The sequence below is a fragment of the Lissotriton vulgaris genome, chromosome 7 (assembly GCF_964263255.1).
Source record: "Lissotriton vulgaris chromosome 7, aLisVul1.2, whole genome shotgun sequence".
NCBI lineage: Eukaryota > Metazoa > Chordata > Amphibia > Caudata > Salamandridae > Lissotriton > Lissotriton vulgaris.
In genome coordinates, this window is record NC_141695.1 from 1,717,650,546 (window position 1) to 1,717,665,547 (window position 15,002).

Below are 15,002 nucleotides of genomic sequence, written 5' to 3' on the forward strand. Positions count from 1 at the left end.
AACGGTGCGAATCGGTAAATTCGGCCGTTTGCGATTCCTAAATATCTTTTTTGTATGCATCAAACATTTTTGGGAAAATCGCTATTTTTAGGGAATTCCAAAAATGCAATTGCTTTTAAGGAATCGCAAATTTGCGATTCCTTAAAAGCAATGCATGATTGCTTTTTAAATTGCAAATTCGCAATTAGGGGGTGCAAATTACCAAGAAGGTGAACCTCGTGGTAATTTGCGAAAAAGTTTTAAAATGCTCAAAATTGCATTTTAAACACTGTAATGTTACAGACACACATGCCCTTAGGACATGTGTGTGTGTGTAACATGCACTTAAAAATGCATTTCAGGGGTGCAGGGGGGGTCATTTGGAACCCCCCCTGCACCCATGGAATGCATTAACATTTTGCGAATCACTAATAGAAATTCGCAAAATGTCAATGCCTTCCCATTGATTCCTATGGGCCTTTTGGCCCATAGGAATCAATGGGAATTGCGGAATCGCAATTTAGAACTCACATAATCCTTGCGATTCGGTAAAAATTGCGATTTTCACCGAATCGCAAAAATTATGCGAATAAATTGATGCATCCCATTTTGCGATTCCTTATTTGCGATTCCCTATTTTTCGCAAATAAGGAATCGCAAAATGTCCCGATGATGCATGTGGCCGTTAGTTTCGAAAATTTGCGCACAGATTAGGACATTCTTCAGCTATGACCTGGTATAAGCTGAACCTTTGAGGATCCACACTAAGTAGTAATCAGATAAGGACCAATTTCCAAAGATATCATAAATGCGTTCCCTGGCTCTGAGAGAAGGATGTGTGTTGCAGTAGTGCTGCCTACAAAGGTAATGCAGCAGAGACTGTAAATTGCAAGCGAACAGCCAAGGCACTCTGAAAACACTCGGTCCACTCCCTTTAATCAATATGTCCTCTTAAACATAAAGAAAACAAAACAAGCATTTGCAATGCAATAGGTCTCGCATTTGCAAGAGTTTAAGCTATTGACATTGCAAATGTCAATGTCTTTTATTTATGTTTTTTAAAAGTCAATACGTGAATAAAAGGCATTGTCATTTACAATGTCAACTGCCCAAATTCTCGCAAATGTGAGCCCTATTGCACTGCAAATGCTTGTTTCTATAGGGCTTTACCCCGTCTCGACTCTGCTTTAAAGCGCTGAGTGCGGAAAGAAGACATAAGGCAGAGAAGGACATGAGAGGGCAGTAGGCACCAGACATAGGGCGAGTGTACAGCATATAGGAGGTGGGCACCTGCTAATGTGTAAAGGTGAGTAATTGTGCAGTGCTTAAACACCCTAACGTTGTGTGAAAGCACTGCAGAGGGGAAGAAAAGAAATGTGGGTTGAGGGTGAGAATGGGAGAGAGAGTCACGTGTCACAAATAAAAGGGGATCGGGTATGTCCGGGAGTAAGGGATGCTTTGGGAATATAACCAGGAAATGACACAATACGGCAATATTTTAATTGAAGATAAGGTTTTAATTGAAGATAAGGGTGGCTCCTTTAAAAGGGAAGAAGTTGAACTAGCCAGTATAGCTGGGGTCACAGGGTGATAGTGTGCCCCCCTCCACACACACGAGTCATCTTTAAACTCACCCCTAGAGTGTGATTACAAAGGCTGCTCTGGAGCCTAGGCTGACCTCTGGTGTGCACGTACAGGGGTGCACAGACTGATGCGTCCTTATCTGGTCTCATTAGGCGTCTTTACACGCTTCCCCCAGATGCAAGACTTCAGCGTGACACTGTTGAGTCAGAATACCTGCTCTGCTGATCAGGCCAACGCCAGCACACAGGGTACCAAGTCACCATAAAGTGCCCAACACTTGGTATGCCAGAAACACTCTACTCCCTGGGGCTGAAACTCAAGGCTGTGTACTGAGTGTTAAATGTATACTCGCGACCTGTGAACGGTGAGAACATTAATAATATCGAGTGAGTGAGTACTTTATATATACGAACAGGTGATAATTTGCCTTAATCGTCCCTGATTGGTAGTCGGTGTAATATCACACGGACCTCACAGCTCAGAGAGTTCAATGTCAAATGAAATATTTCCAACCACTGCACAGCGTGAACTTATCGCACTCAGCATTGCGTGTATGTAACATGCGCATTACACGCAAATACAGCAGAGCCGAAATCTTACCCCAAACAATCAGTGAAAGTGGGATGAAGAACGGTCCAGTGTATGCGGGTAGAAACTCCAGGGCGATCTGGATCCGTGGAGCCGAGGGGGGAGGGAAACTGAAAGCCAGCAGTGAATCCCGCAGCGGCCGCACCGGAAGTCAGGCAAGGTCGCCTTGTGACGGGGGCGTGGCCGCGTTCGGACCGGAAGAGGAGGCAGGAGGCGTAAATCAGTCTTGCGGCCCGGGGCTCCTGTGAGCGGTGGAGAGGCCGCCAGCAGGAGGTTGTGAAATTGTTGCGGGGCTCCCTTGACCAAGTGGGAGCCCCGGGAAAGGAGCGTGCTGCGAGTGGAGTCCCCCGAGATTGGCCCGGTAAGTTCCAAAGGGCTGGGGGGCCTCAGTGCTCTCTTGTGTGTATGTGTGCGGGGGGTGTCTCTGCATGGATGTATGTGCGTGCGTGCATGGGCGCTCGTGTGTGTGTGTATGCATTGTGCCTGCGTGGGTGTATGTGTGTGTGGGCGCATGCGTGAGTGTGGCTGTGTGTGATTGAGAGTGAAAGGCAGGCAGGGGATGTGCACGGCGACGTGTGCTCCCTCGAGGAGGAATCTGAGACAGCGAGGCGCGTGGGCGATCGCTGTCTCACATTCCCCCAGACACGCCAGCAAAAGATGTCGAGCAGACAAAGCATGCTTCGCGTGCTTTTTAGGTCTGCTCGACCTAAAAAAACTTGGTATCCGACTGTGCAGCCTTTTCAGTCATCAGTAGCCCATAAAGACCCCCTTCTGAGGTTGATCTAAGGAAATCAGTTGCTGAGTGTAATCAAATAGTGAATTTGTTTGTAAAGAAAATTCGAGAACATAAGATCGCATTTGATCCAATTGTAGATTCCTCCCCACTGTCACCCCCTACTTTAAATAATACTCTTGCCCGAATTACTGGCTTTTTTGCTTGACAACAAAGAGAGCATCTCTCTGTTAACTTACGGTTTACCCTCTGGTACTACACAAGATGCTCTTTTTTTCCAATTTACATAAATCATTTCTGTCTCTGGACCCCAGCTGGGCCACAGTAATTACTTACTCCTCCTTATGGAAAGGGTGTATTCCAGAAATGTTAAAGTCAGACTCTGTTCAAAATAATTCCCTCTTAGACGCCTGAAGACCTTTCTAACATTAGACCTGTTTCACAGCTGCCTTTTCTTAGTATGTTACTGGTGAAAGTCGCCTTTCAACAACAGTTGAACTTTGTGGTTAATAATAATAATCTTTTGCTTGTGACCCAGGCGAGTTTTCACTCCGGGCACAGCATAAAGCTTACTTTTGCATCTGTCCTGGAAGAGCTGCCATCCTCAGTTGAGGCAAATATCCAAACTGTTATGGTACTACTGGATTCCACTGAGGCATTTGGTACTGTAAATCATTCCGTTTACTATGGGATTAGGGTATTTATATACAGACGTTACGCTGGCTTGTAGATTTTTTTTGTCTGTCAGATTTTTTCATGTCATACAGGCATTGTTTGAGTCTTCAGTTTGATAATATAACCGTGGGTTTCTATGGGTCTCACCAGTACTTTTCGATCTTTATATAATCCCATTAGTTCATCTTACAGACTCTTTCGAGTTGGATTTCTTTCTGTACGCAGACGACACCTAAATCATTACCAGATTTGTGTAAGACTCTAGGGTCAGATGAACGACCAGTGTAAAGTGCATGTCTGGGACTGCTTTTCAATAAAGCAGTTAAAAAAAATGCAGCCCGTTTTCCTTAAAGGAAAACAAGATGCATTAAAAAAAAAAAAAGAATTAAACCTTTTAGTTTCATTATTAAAGGGAAGGTAGTAGTCCCTGGGACCACTGCCTGCCCCTAAAAAATATTTTCCCCTGCATTTGCAAAGGGGAATGGGTCACTTTTTCGATTGCATTACCACCCTCTTGAAGAGGGCTGTAAATTGCGAGTGTTTTCCGACCGCAATTACGGTTGCTAAACATTTGTACATAGCTTGCGAGTCGCTATTAGGAAGGGAACGCTTCTTCCTAATAGTGAGTCACAAAACACTATTTCGTGAGTCGAAAATTATTTGCGACTCGCAAAATAGTGTTAGTACATGGCCCAGAGGAAAATTGTATGCGTAAACGAGTCACAAACCGGTTTGCGCATGCAATTTTCTGTCGTACCTCTGGCCCTAAGTTAGGAGAGCCAATCTCATTGTCCATTGTTTACTTCAAGATGAATAAGAACTGCTTAAAACTGAATGGCATGAAGACTGACCTGTTATGTCCCGTCAATTTACTATTTTTTATGCTATATTTCTGGGCGAGTACTTTGGGTCCAACCCGTTCATCTGTTAAGGTAGTAAAAAATGTGGGTGTAAGGATTAATGTGGTGCTGTCTGCGGCTGACCATGTTTTATTAGTCATTTCTGTTCCAATTGGACAGTCTGATGTTAATACTCTTATCTATTTCCCCCTGCCAGAAGATCTTAATTCAGAATGCATTTGTATTGTCACTTTTAGACTACTGCAATGTCATTTAACTGGGTTCGCCTTTGTGCCTTATTCAAAATTACACCGCAAGATTGGTCTGTGGTATTTCCCAGAGGAATCATACCTCTGCAGTCCTAGCCACTTTGCGCTGGTTGCCGATTGAAGAGAATCCTCTTTAGGCCCAGTTGCCTGATCCATTAGGCTATGTATACTCAGAGGTGTCCACTTCGCCACCAATATAAGTGGTATAGCCTCTCTCCTTTGCGGAGACCTGTGCTTCAGTATTGCATGTGGTCCCCAAGTGTTGCTTGAAAAAAAGGTGTGGTCTTTTGTTCTCCACGGCAGAGGCTGTCAGCTGCAAATCTGTTACCTGGTTATCTTTGGTCTGAACCTGACTTGCTAAAATTACAAAGGTTGCTGAAAATATGGGTGCCTCCTCTTGTTTAGGCGTCTTCTAATAGGTGCTTCCTGCTTGTCAGTAGTCTGGATTCTACCACCAAGATACCCTATTCTGGATGTTTGCAACCCTTTGTAAATACTAAATACAAATGCAATCAACATTCTGATTTCATTGAGGATTTGAAAAGAATGTTAGCAGTTCAATAACCGGGGACAAACAAAATCGACAATCATGAAGTGAAGTTTGAGGAATGCTCTCATGGTGCAATTTTGAGAGATGTTATTTCTACTGAAAAGGCAATGAACGCTGTAATACTTTTAAGATCACGATTATGCAACGGTTATAAACAGGGTGACATCACTCGGGTAAAATAAAGTTCTAGTACCAGTATAAGTTAGTTTCTGTTAGTCTTCCTGAAAAAAATCCATGCAACTGGTACGTTAACTGAGTCATCTTCCATGTGGTATCAACACAGTTCAATGTACTTTATCTGATGCATGTGATAATCCTGTACCAATATGGTTTAATAGATTATGTAAAATGGAGGCATCGTGACTTTCAATAGGTTTTATCTTATCTCTAAGGATCGTCTAAGAAACTTGGTTTTCCTTGCTAAGCATGCTCAGACTAGCTTCCTTGTGTTTTTTATCATAGAGTGGTGACCTGACTTGTTACAGCTTCTATTTTTTGTCAACATTCTTTTTTTATTAATCAAGCATATTATTTCAGTAGGCATTACATTGTGTAAAAAGAAAAATCCTCACAATCTCGTAACAATCTAATGAGGGTACAGATTCTTCGTATGTGGGTGCCTTGATCCCAATTCAACTTTCACTTGCATGTCCTCCCTACTAAGCATGGGCGAATTTTGCGAATCTCGCGTTCGCGAATTTTGCGGATTTGCGAACTCGTAATCCGCAAAATCCGCGAATTCTCGCGATTTTTTTTTTTTTTGTGTTCGCGCGGATTTCTGCCAGGTCGCGAGGGTTTTTGTACAATTTCGCAAACGCGAACTTACCTGTCGGGTCGCAAGTTTTGCGAACTTGTTGTTTCTACGTGTCCAGCCTGTTTGGGACACTCTTCTTCATCACTGCCACCCTCTGTCACCACATGCCACCCTCTGGCTCACCCATGCCACCCTCTGTTTCATCACAGCACCCTCTGGTTGTCCAGTGTACATTATTGTGGTAAAGCAAAGCACACCTTCCCTGCCTCAAGTGACCTGAATTAATTTGGGGCTGATTAATGTGTCACAGAATATTTTTTTAGCTGGCACCTGCTTCCTTAGTGCTTCCTGATTAGTGATCTTTTGCACTTGCTAAGTGCTTTCATTGCTGCAAAATTAGTTACAACACCTACCCTGCCCCAACTGACAATAATGAATTAGGGGCTGATTAATGTGTCACTGGATTTGAACTTCCAGCCTGGCTCCTGCTTGTCTCCCTTAGCTGTAATTCAGGACCTTTGTGGCATATGTGTAACTATTCTGAGGGTCAGAGCAGGGTCACATAATAGTTGCAAGTAGGCAACTGAACTCTGGAGGGGCCCCTCAGGAAGCACTACAGGAAATGGCTACTAATGATGAGCTTGAACTTTTGAACCTGGTAAGTAGTTTCAGTTTTGCTAAGATCGTATTTCTGCAATTTAGCGCTTATTCGCGGGGCGCGAAGTTGAACTGGGAAGCCGCGAACTCACGCGAACAGTGCGAGCAAGCCATAAAATCCGCTGCTCGCGGATTTGCGGATTTTGCGGGAAATTCGCTAATCTCGCGGATTGCGAATTTACCGAAAATCCACAAAATCCGCGAGCGGAACGGATTTTCCGCCCATACTTACTCCCTACTAACCGCCTTCTATTTTTTTGAGCATGATGGTGCATCCTAGATGCAAACTGCCTTGCAGCCATGTGACTATCAAGTACATGAAGGAGTATGAAAATGCACTGTACTCAAAGGGGGCGCTGTTGCCTCCAAAAATGGCTAGAACAGATTGGCTTGGATGTGCCACACCCTGCAGGCCAGAAAGAGCTGCAGGATTGGTTCGCTGTCTAGCCATGTGCGTATTTAGGACTTGAAGTGAAGGAGACTGACTTGGTGCCTTTCACCTCACCCACTTTTCTATTTGAAGCCTCCCTTTCGTTCTCCTATCCTCTTCCATTGGCCGTTTGCTCCCTTATTTTTTCAGTCTTTTCACTTGCTGTTGACCAATGTGGGGATCTGGAAGTCACAAGTTTGAACCCTGGCACGACAGTCTTCGACTTCCATTCTTTTAAGGTTGCTAAGATGAATACTATAAATTTGGTAATAGTGACACGTTATTTTCAGCACTTAAGTATGGCATAAACGTAGTATGAAGCGCTATTTAAAAAACAAGCTGTTATCAGACACGCCTAACTTTCAGTGAAAGCCTCTCCTCCCACCACTCTCATGCTGTCCTCTTCTGTCTCTATTGCAGCAAGAAGACAGCTTGGAAAAAGTAATAAAGGACACAGAGTCACTCTTCAAGAGCCGAGAAAAGGAATATCAAGAAACGATCGATCAGATTGAGGTGAGACTGAGCGAGATTGGTACAAATATATGAAGAGAGGAAATGTAATAAAGGGGTGGGGTAGGGGGTGTAGCCTCAGAACTGAGCAGGGGTAGGCTACAGAATAGAAGGTGGTCATAAGAGGAAAGATAGAATACCGCAAGAGAAGTTGGAAAACACCAAAGGGGGAAGGACAGAGAAGAATAACAGCAGAGGAGAAGTAGGGTACCACAAAGTTACTGTACGTAGAGGGATGATACCACCAAAGAGTAGTGCTATAATAGCATAGAGATGATAGCACTAGTATAGAAAAGAAATGGAATAACGCCAACAGGTAAGGCACCTCTCAGCAGAAGAGAGGTAACATGCTTCATGAGGAGAGAGAGAATAGTGCTGCACGAGACTGGGGGTCTGGCACAAGAAGAGGGACTCCCGAAAAAAAAAAAGAGGGACCGTAGTTGCATGAAGAGAAGGGCTAGAACATAAGGAGCGAAAAAATTACATCAGAGGACAACCAGGTCATGCTTGAGGCAAGGGAAGGAATACCACAAGAAGAGCTAGGAAAGAACAGGCGAGAGAAGGGCTACAAACAGGAGGCGGCATGGGGGGAGAGAGAATACAACTGAAGGGGTGCCGAAAGAGGAGAGGGAGTAATAACAGAAGAGGGCAAGGAATAATAGAGGGGTGGGGAAGGAAATAGTAAGAGCAAGATAAGTACTGAAAGACAAGGACACAATGGTGAAGGGAAAGAAAGGAACTTTATAGGAGGAGGCTGGGAATACCATCAGAGGAAGGGAGGGAGCGAGGAAAGAGAACAAGGGTTGACAGGAGAAAAGTAAAGAACCGGGAAGAGAGCTGAAATATTGTGGATAGGTTAGACAGGGAGAGCAGAAATACAGTAGGCAGGTTACATGGTCTTGCACAGGACAAGACAGATGTAATACCCGAATAAGTCAGAAGTATAACACTGTGAAGAAATGAAGTAATACCACACGAGGAGCGAGGAATTGATTTCAGAGGAGAGGATAATTAACAGCAGAGGAGAACGTGAATAATGCTGGGAAGAATAGAATCGTCTAGCACACAGAGAGGGGCAATGACCAGAGGACAAAAGGATCATAGTAGAAGGAAGAAAAGCTTTGAAGCTCTGGAACTCTCTTCCAGCGTGTATCAAAAGTATTAAAAATCATGCTCTGCTCCGCAAAGCCATTAAAACGCATCTCTTTCCTGTTTAATGGGTCTACGGTGTCTCTCCCACAGTGCCTTTAACAGTTTGCAGTTTGCAGCGCTGGAACACTCCTTAACTGGGGAAGCTGTGCGCTTTACAAAACATATACCATAACACATAACATAACAGAAAAGGAAAATACCAAAAGGGTAGAAAGAATGCCTTCAGAAAACAGAGTATGATACTACAAGATGAAAGATGGAATACCACAGGAAGAAAATGGGAGAATCTACAAGAGAAGAAAGTGAAAAGAAGAACTGGGTGATAACAGAAGAAGCTGAGGGAGTGGATGAAATAACTCCAGAGGGGAAGGCAAATTACACCAGGAGAGAGATAAAATACCACAGGAAGAGAGGGAACACCTCACAAGCGGGAACACCTCACAAGCGGGGATACCAGAAGAGGAGAGTGGGAATACTTTAGAAGACGAGGGTAATCTGGTGGGGAGCACAAGAGACATACAAGGGAGATGCAATACCTGAAGGGGCCAGAGTTACAATCCAGTAGGAAAGAAAGGAAATGCCACAACAAGAAAAATGAAATACTAAAAGATACAGGTATGCCACAACAGGAGATGAGTTGTAACTTCAGAGGGGCACAAACTAAAGGGGAAGAAAGGGACGACACAAGGAGAGTGGTGAGCACAGAAAAGGAGAGACGAGTTATTGACAGCGAAGAGAGTGATTGCTTTAAAGGAGGCCTGGCATAATTACAAACTAAAGGGGTTAATAGAACCGGAAGAAAAAGGTGTCCCAAACGCACATTGGTGTGATAAGTGTGTTGATTCAGAGACTAAGAGAATACATCTTGATTAGTGAGGAGAGACCACAAGAAGATAACTGTAAATTTCAACAGAGAAGTATAGGATCGTATTAAAGCAATAGGAGGAACTAACACAGCAGAAGAGAACCAAGCGTGAATCAAACCAGCACAGAGAGTAAATAACATTACAGAAGAGAGAACAACACAGGACATGGAGAAATCAATAACAAGGTTATGAATGGAACTAGGTCCGTGTCAAAAGAGTAGCACTGAATGGAGGAAATAGCAATGTGATGGGGCAGCGACACAAGATGCGGAGTATAAAACCAGAGGAGACCGGAAATAACAGAATTTAAAAACAGTATAAGGCAAGGTATGCGATTTTGTTGTAGTGGCCAACTGGACTGCTGTAGAACTCAAACAATTGTGTGATTCACTACAAGTGCCCTGGTGTGGGGGTGTTAATTCTTCTCGCGTAGGGTTAACAATACTTGAACTTCAGTTCACTCGTGAGTGCAGGATTACATGGACGATGGGTTGAACCTTTTGTTTTTTCTAAGCCTGAGCAAACGTTTGCACAAATTTGCCTATTACATGTTAAAAAGTGAGAATATATAGGCACATGTCCACGTCCGATGTAATTGAATCACAGATGTATATTATGTTTGAATGTGAGTATTTGAGAAGAAACATAGCAGCACTTTTAGATGACACTAAAAGTACAAAACATTATCTAATGGTTTAAGGAGATGTAAGTTTTGTAGGGATCCACACAATAAGAGCTTGTTTAAATCACCAGCTACATTTTGGTAGCATTTTGATTAAGCTGCTACAACTTCTCACTGTGTAACTGTTGAATTAAAAGCATGTAATACCATTTGCTTTTTATTTTGCAATTTTTAGATTGTTTAATTTAACCAGTGATAAACTATTATTTAAATAAAAATAGCATTAAAAGGGGGAATATGATTGACAGACAGCATAAATGTCTGCAAAATGAGGATCATAGCATAAGAAGGAAGAGTTACAGAACTAATAGCATGTGTGGAGTAACAGTACCAAGAAATAGCACAGCAAGATCTAGGGAATAGGCGACGATGAAGGGGATGCTAAAACTGACATGTAATAAAAACAAGTGTTAAAGGGATAAAACAATAAAAAAAGTCAATAGTTCTTTAGGAGAGGGTGAGTGACAAAAAAAAAATCATGAGTGCAGAAAGAGTAACGTAACTGAGATCGAATAATATAGGAGGGATTGAGATGGAATAATATGAGAGGGAATAACAGGAAAGGAAGGAGAAAATAACACAAACAACTGAGAGAATAACATGACAAGGGGTGAGAGCACATTAAGAGGTAGAATAATATGCACGGAGGCTGGGAATACTGCTATATTAACGGAAATAGCAGTAGAAGGAATGGATGGATTTAACAATGGGCGAGGGTAAATTACAGTCTGATTGAGAGGAATAAAAAGCGGTGAGGTAATAGCTCAAATGAATAGAAAACATGAGAGGGGATATCATAAAAGGGAAAAGGTACAACACAATGGGATGGAGGCATGAACACAGTAAGAACGAGTGAAACATGGGAAAGGAAGAAGAAAAATAACACAAGATGGGAGTAAAGGGAGTGGAAGAAAATAGCTCCTTAAGAGGAATGATACAGTGCATTAGTGTCCTGAATGGGACTAAAGTGTGTCTTGCCTCTGTCTCTGATCCATAGTTGGAACTGACAACAGCCAAGAATGATATGAACCGCCACCTCCATGAATACATGGAGATGTGCAGCATGAAGCGTGGCCTAGATGTGCAGATGGAGACCTGTCGCCGCCTCATCACCCAATCAGGAGATCGGTAAGAAGCAGGGTATCCATTCAAAAAGCAAGTCAGCAAAAAAAAAAAAAACCACTAGTTTCTCTTTGGTGGTAGAGGAGTGTATCTTTATTTTGCTATATCCACAACTTTACTGCTCAATTTAGAGAAGGGAATTGTGCCATATTAGTGCCTGAATCCTCACCTTTACTTCCAACGCTGTCCATATAATGAAACAGAAGCGGCCGTATTTACAACCAGTGCCCTTTCCACTGAAGCTCCTCATGCCCATTGTCCGGTCTCCACTGCAGCATGAATCCCAGTTATCTGCATGCCCCAGAGTGGTACCCAGCACATACCTATGGTGATTTGTGCTGGGCCACCACCTCCAAATTCTGTGAGTCCTTGACATTCACGTGACAGTAGCCCTACTGATGTCCACCACTTGCTGGCCATAAGACACGATCCTCCAAAATTAGTAAACATTGACTACAGTACCTGGAACAGTGGTGTGGCAAGAGTTAGGAAGAGGCAATAGTGCTTCCGACAGTGCCTAATGGGTCATATGTAAGTGATGACAGGATGGGCCAATCCTCAGTATTGGATGTTGGAAAGCACAGAGTTCCAGCAAAGTCAAACTTTGAAAAGCTTTGAGAGAGCCCTGCTTAGGTGTGGTGGGCTGATAGAAACGCTGCCACGCTCGCTGCTCCCTTTTTAAAAAATTGTATTGCTGCTATCTTGCGTGTTTGCACTCTGTTTGTTTGTATGCTTTTAAACTGACTCACAAGTTTTAATTGCAAATATTTCACCGTGCTCAGGCATACCCGTCTCCCCACTCCACTCTGTTTCCCGATAGAGGCACTTCCAGTCGGTTACCGGTCTAGTGCAGGGAACTGACAGCCGCTGCACAGCAGGGCTGATTAGTGGGTGGGCAGAGACTACATAATTTAGGCAGGTACTTATTCATGTTGGCACAAGCACGCAGCGGGCGAGCCGGCAGCGTGCCGAAGGCACGCCAAAGGCAAGCCCGTCTGCGCCCTACCGGGCCCAGGGGCCAGAACCCCTGCCTGGGGCCTTACATACTCTTTGGCAGAACTTCACCGGCTAAATAGCCGACGAGTAACCCTGGCCGACAAGGCAGCAACCCTGCTCAAAGCGGAAGGGCTGCTAAGGTCATCCACCCAGAGGGATACCGGTAAACCGCTGAGCCCTCCTAGCACCCACGAAACCCCGGCCCTCATATTTGCCACATTGAACACTCGATCATTACAAAAGCACCATTTGGAGGTATTTACATTACTGCAAGATGAAACAATCGAAATCCTGGGTATCACGGAGACCTGGTTGGAGGATGCATCTTCACCGGATCTTGTGGCATCCATTCCCCCAACTACGCGGCCCTCTATCACAATAGGCCGGGCAGTACTCGAGGGGGAGGGGTGGCTTTACTCCATGAAAATTCCCTGAAGGCTGAGATCCTACTTACAGAAAGCATTGAGGGAGCGGAAATATTAGGGGCAAAACTACACACTGCCTCCACATGTGTTACCGTCCTGATCGTGTACCATCCGCCAAAAACCCCGCCCAAATTCACTAAGTGGTTGTCGATACTGGCTTACGATCTGTGTTCACGCTATCAATGTCTCCTTATACTGTGAGATTTTAATTTCCATTGGGAACTCTCTACCAAGGAAAGTCAAGCAAGTCAATTGGATGAGGCCTTGACCGCTTTAGGACTTCAATCTGTTCTAGGACCCTCCCACGAAAAAGGACACACACTGGATTTAGTGTGGTCCTCTCAGCCCCTTATGGGCCCCCCAGTCATCAGTCCATGTGCATGGTCTGACCACTCGCTTATCTGCGGCACTATCCAACCCTCCAAGCAGGGAGTTTCACCACCCCCAGTTGGAAAAACAATCAGGAGCTGGAATAAAATAAGGGCAGATGACTTGATCTCTGCTCTTAGAAGACCTAGCCCGCCAGATTACCCGCTGGGGGACCCTGACGCTCAAAATACCGCCCTTATGGAAAGATTAAACATAGCCATTGATACTCTAGCACCCGCACGTAGGGAAAAGATCAAAGATAAGGGGAAGGGAGCCCCATGGTTTAATGAGGACCTCCTGAGCCTTAAACAACAGCTCCGCCAAAGCGAAAGAGCCTGGCGGAAAGTACATGATCCAATTGCCCGCTCAAAGTATTTTGAAGCTTTTGCCACATATAAAAAGGCCATCCTAATGAGGAAAGCTGTCTTTTACGAAAACAAAATAACTTCTGCCCTAAATACGCAAAAAGAAACGCTTAAAGTCCTTAAAGAACTTAGACAGGTTAAAGAACAGAAGCCTTCTTTTGGGATTGAAGACTGATAATGTTCAAGCCTTCTTTATCTCTAAAGTGGAGGACCTCTTGATTACAATTAAAGACACGCCACAGCTCCCGTGTCCCCTGGAACCTATTCCCGCATGTTCTACCGTAGAGGAGGTCCTGTGTCCTGGAACCTATTCCCGCATGTTCTACCGTAGAGGAGGTCCTTACCTCATTTCCCCCGCTTGCGCCTGAAGCACTTGCCTCACTTCTGGGGAGCGTGAAGTCTGGTTCACCAGCAGACTCCTGTCCGCCCAGGACCTACAAGATGGCCCTCCCGGGGATTAAAGATAAGATCCTATCACTACTGAACTCTTCCCTCGAAACTGGAGTAGTCCCGAGAGACTTCAAGGAGGCGCGCGTGATTCCCCTCTTGAAAAAACCTGAGGCGAACATTAAGAATCTAAAGAATTTTCGGCCAATCTCCCAGCTCCCTTTCCTCTCCAAAGTCCTCAAACAGCATGTGCTCACCTCACTCACATATCACCTGGAGGCTAACCCCCTTCTACAATTCAACCAGTCAGGTTTTCAAGTGCATCATAGTACAGAACTTGTCATGCTATCAGTACTAGATGGACTGAGACTGAGGGCCGACTCTAAGGTGCCCTGTGCCCTGATCCTCCTAGACTCCTGAGCTCCTACTATCGCGGATGTATGATTTTGGGGTTCAGGGCATAGCTCTGACATGGCTCACCTCCTTCCTGGAAGAGCGCTCCCAGAGAGTGCAGCTGGGAGATGCGGTATCCAGGCCGGGCACACTTCCATGTGGAGTCCCGCAGGGACCGCGTTGTCACCCCTCCTGTTTAATGCATATCTTCAACCATTACTAATGGCACTGAATCAGATGGAGTGTCAAATATACAATTACGCGGAGGATACCCAAATCATTATCCAGATCGATAACTCCCCTTTAGCCCATACTAGAGTTCAGAATATTCTTAAATACATTGTTAACTGGATGACGGCCAACTCGCTGAAAATCAATCCAGATAAGACGGAGGTGTTGGTCGTCACCTCTGTCACCAACCCATGGAGCAGCCTTTTTTGGCCACAAGAATTGGGCAAATACCCCGAGCCAGCCTCGGCAGTAAAAAGCCTAGGTATTAAGATCGATAACAAATTAACTATGGCCCTGCAAGTCTTGACTACAGTGGGTGTCTGCTCAAACCTATTAAGGCAGCTGCGGAAATTGGCCCCCCTTCTTACCTTGGATACTCTTAAACGAGTGGTAGTAGCACTCGTCATATCCAGGTTGGATTATGGTAATTCACTCTATTTAGGGCT

General features: G+C 44.4%; 1 protein-coding gene across 4 annotated transcripts in view; it reads left to right on the top strand.

The window, feature by feature from the left end:
- The window catches only part of IFFO1 (intermediate filament family orphan 1), a 128,727-nt gene that overhangs the window by 87,625 nt on the left and 26,100 nt on the right, over positions 1-15,002 (top strand). For all 4 annotated transcript variants that reach the window (XR_015297638.1, XM_086932900.1, XM_086932898.1 and 1 more), the window contains 2 exons: positions 7,479-7,571; positions 11,266-11,396. Coding sequence is in view for 3 of the 4 variants with exons in the window: in XM_086932900.1 (XP_086789026.1) it covers positions 7,479-7,571; positions 11,266-11,396 (224 nt within the window). In the remaining variant the exon portion in view is untranslated. The remainder of the gene's footprint in view (positions 1-7,478; positions 7,572-11,265; positions 11,397-15,002) is intronic.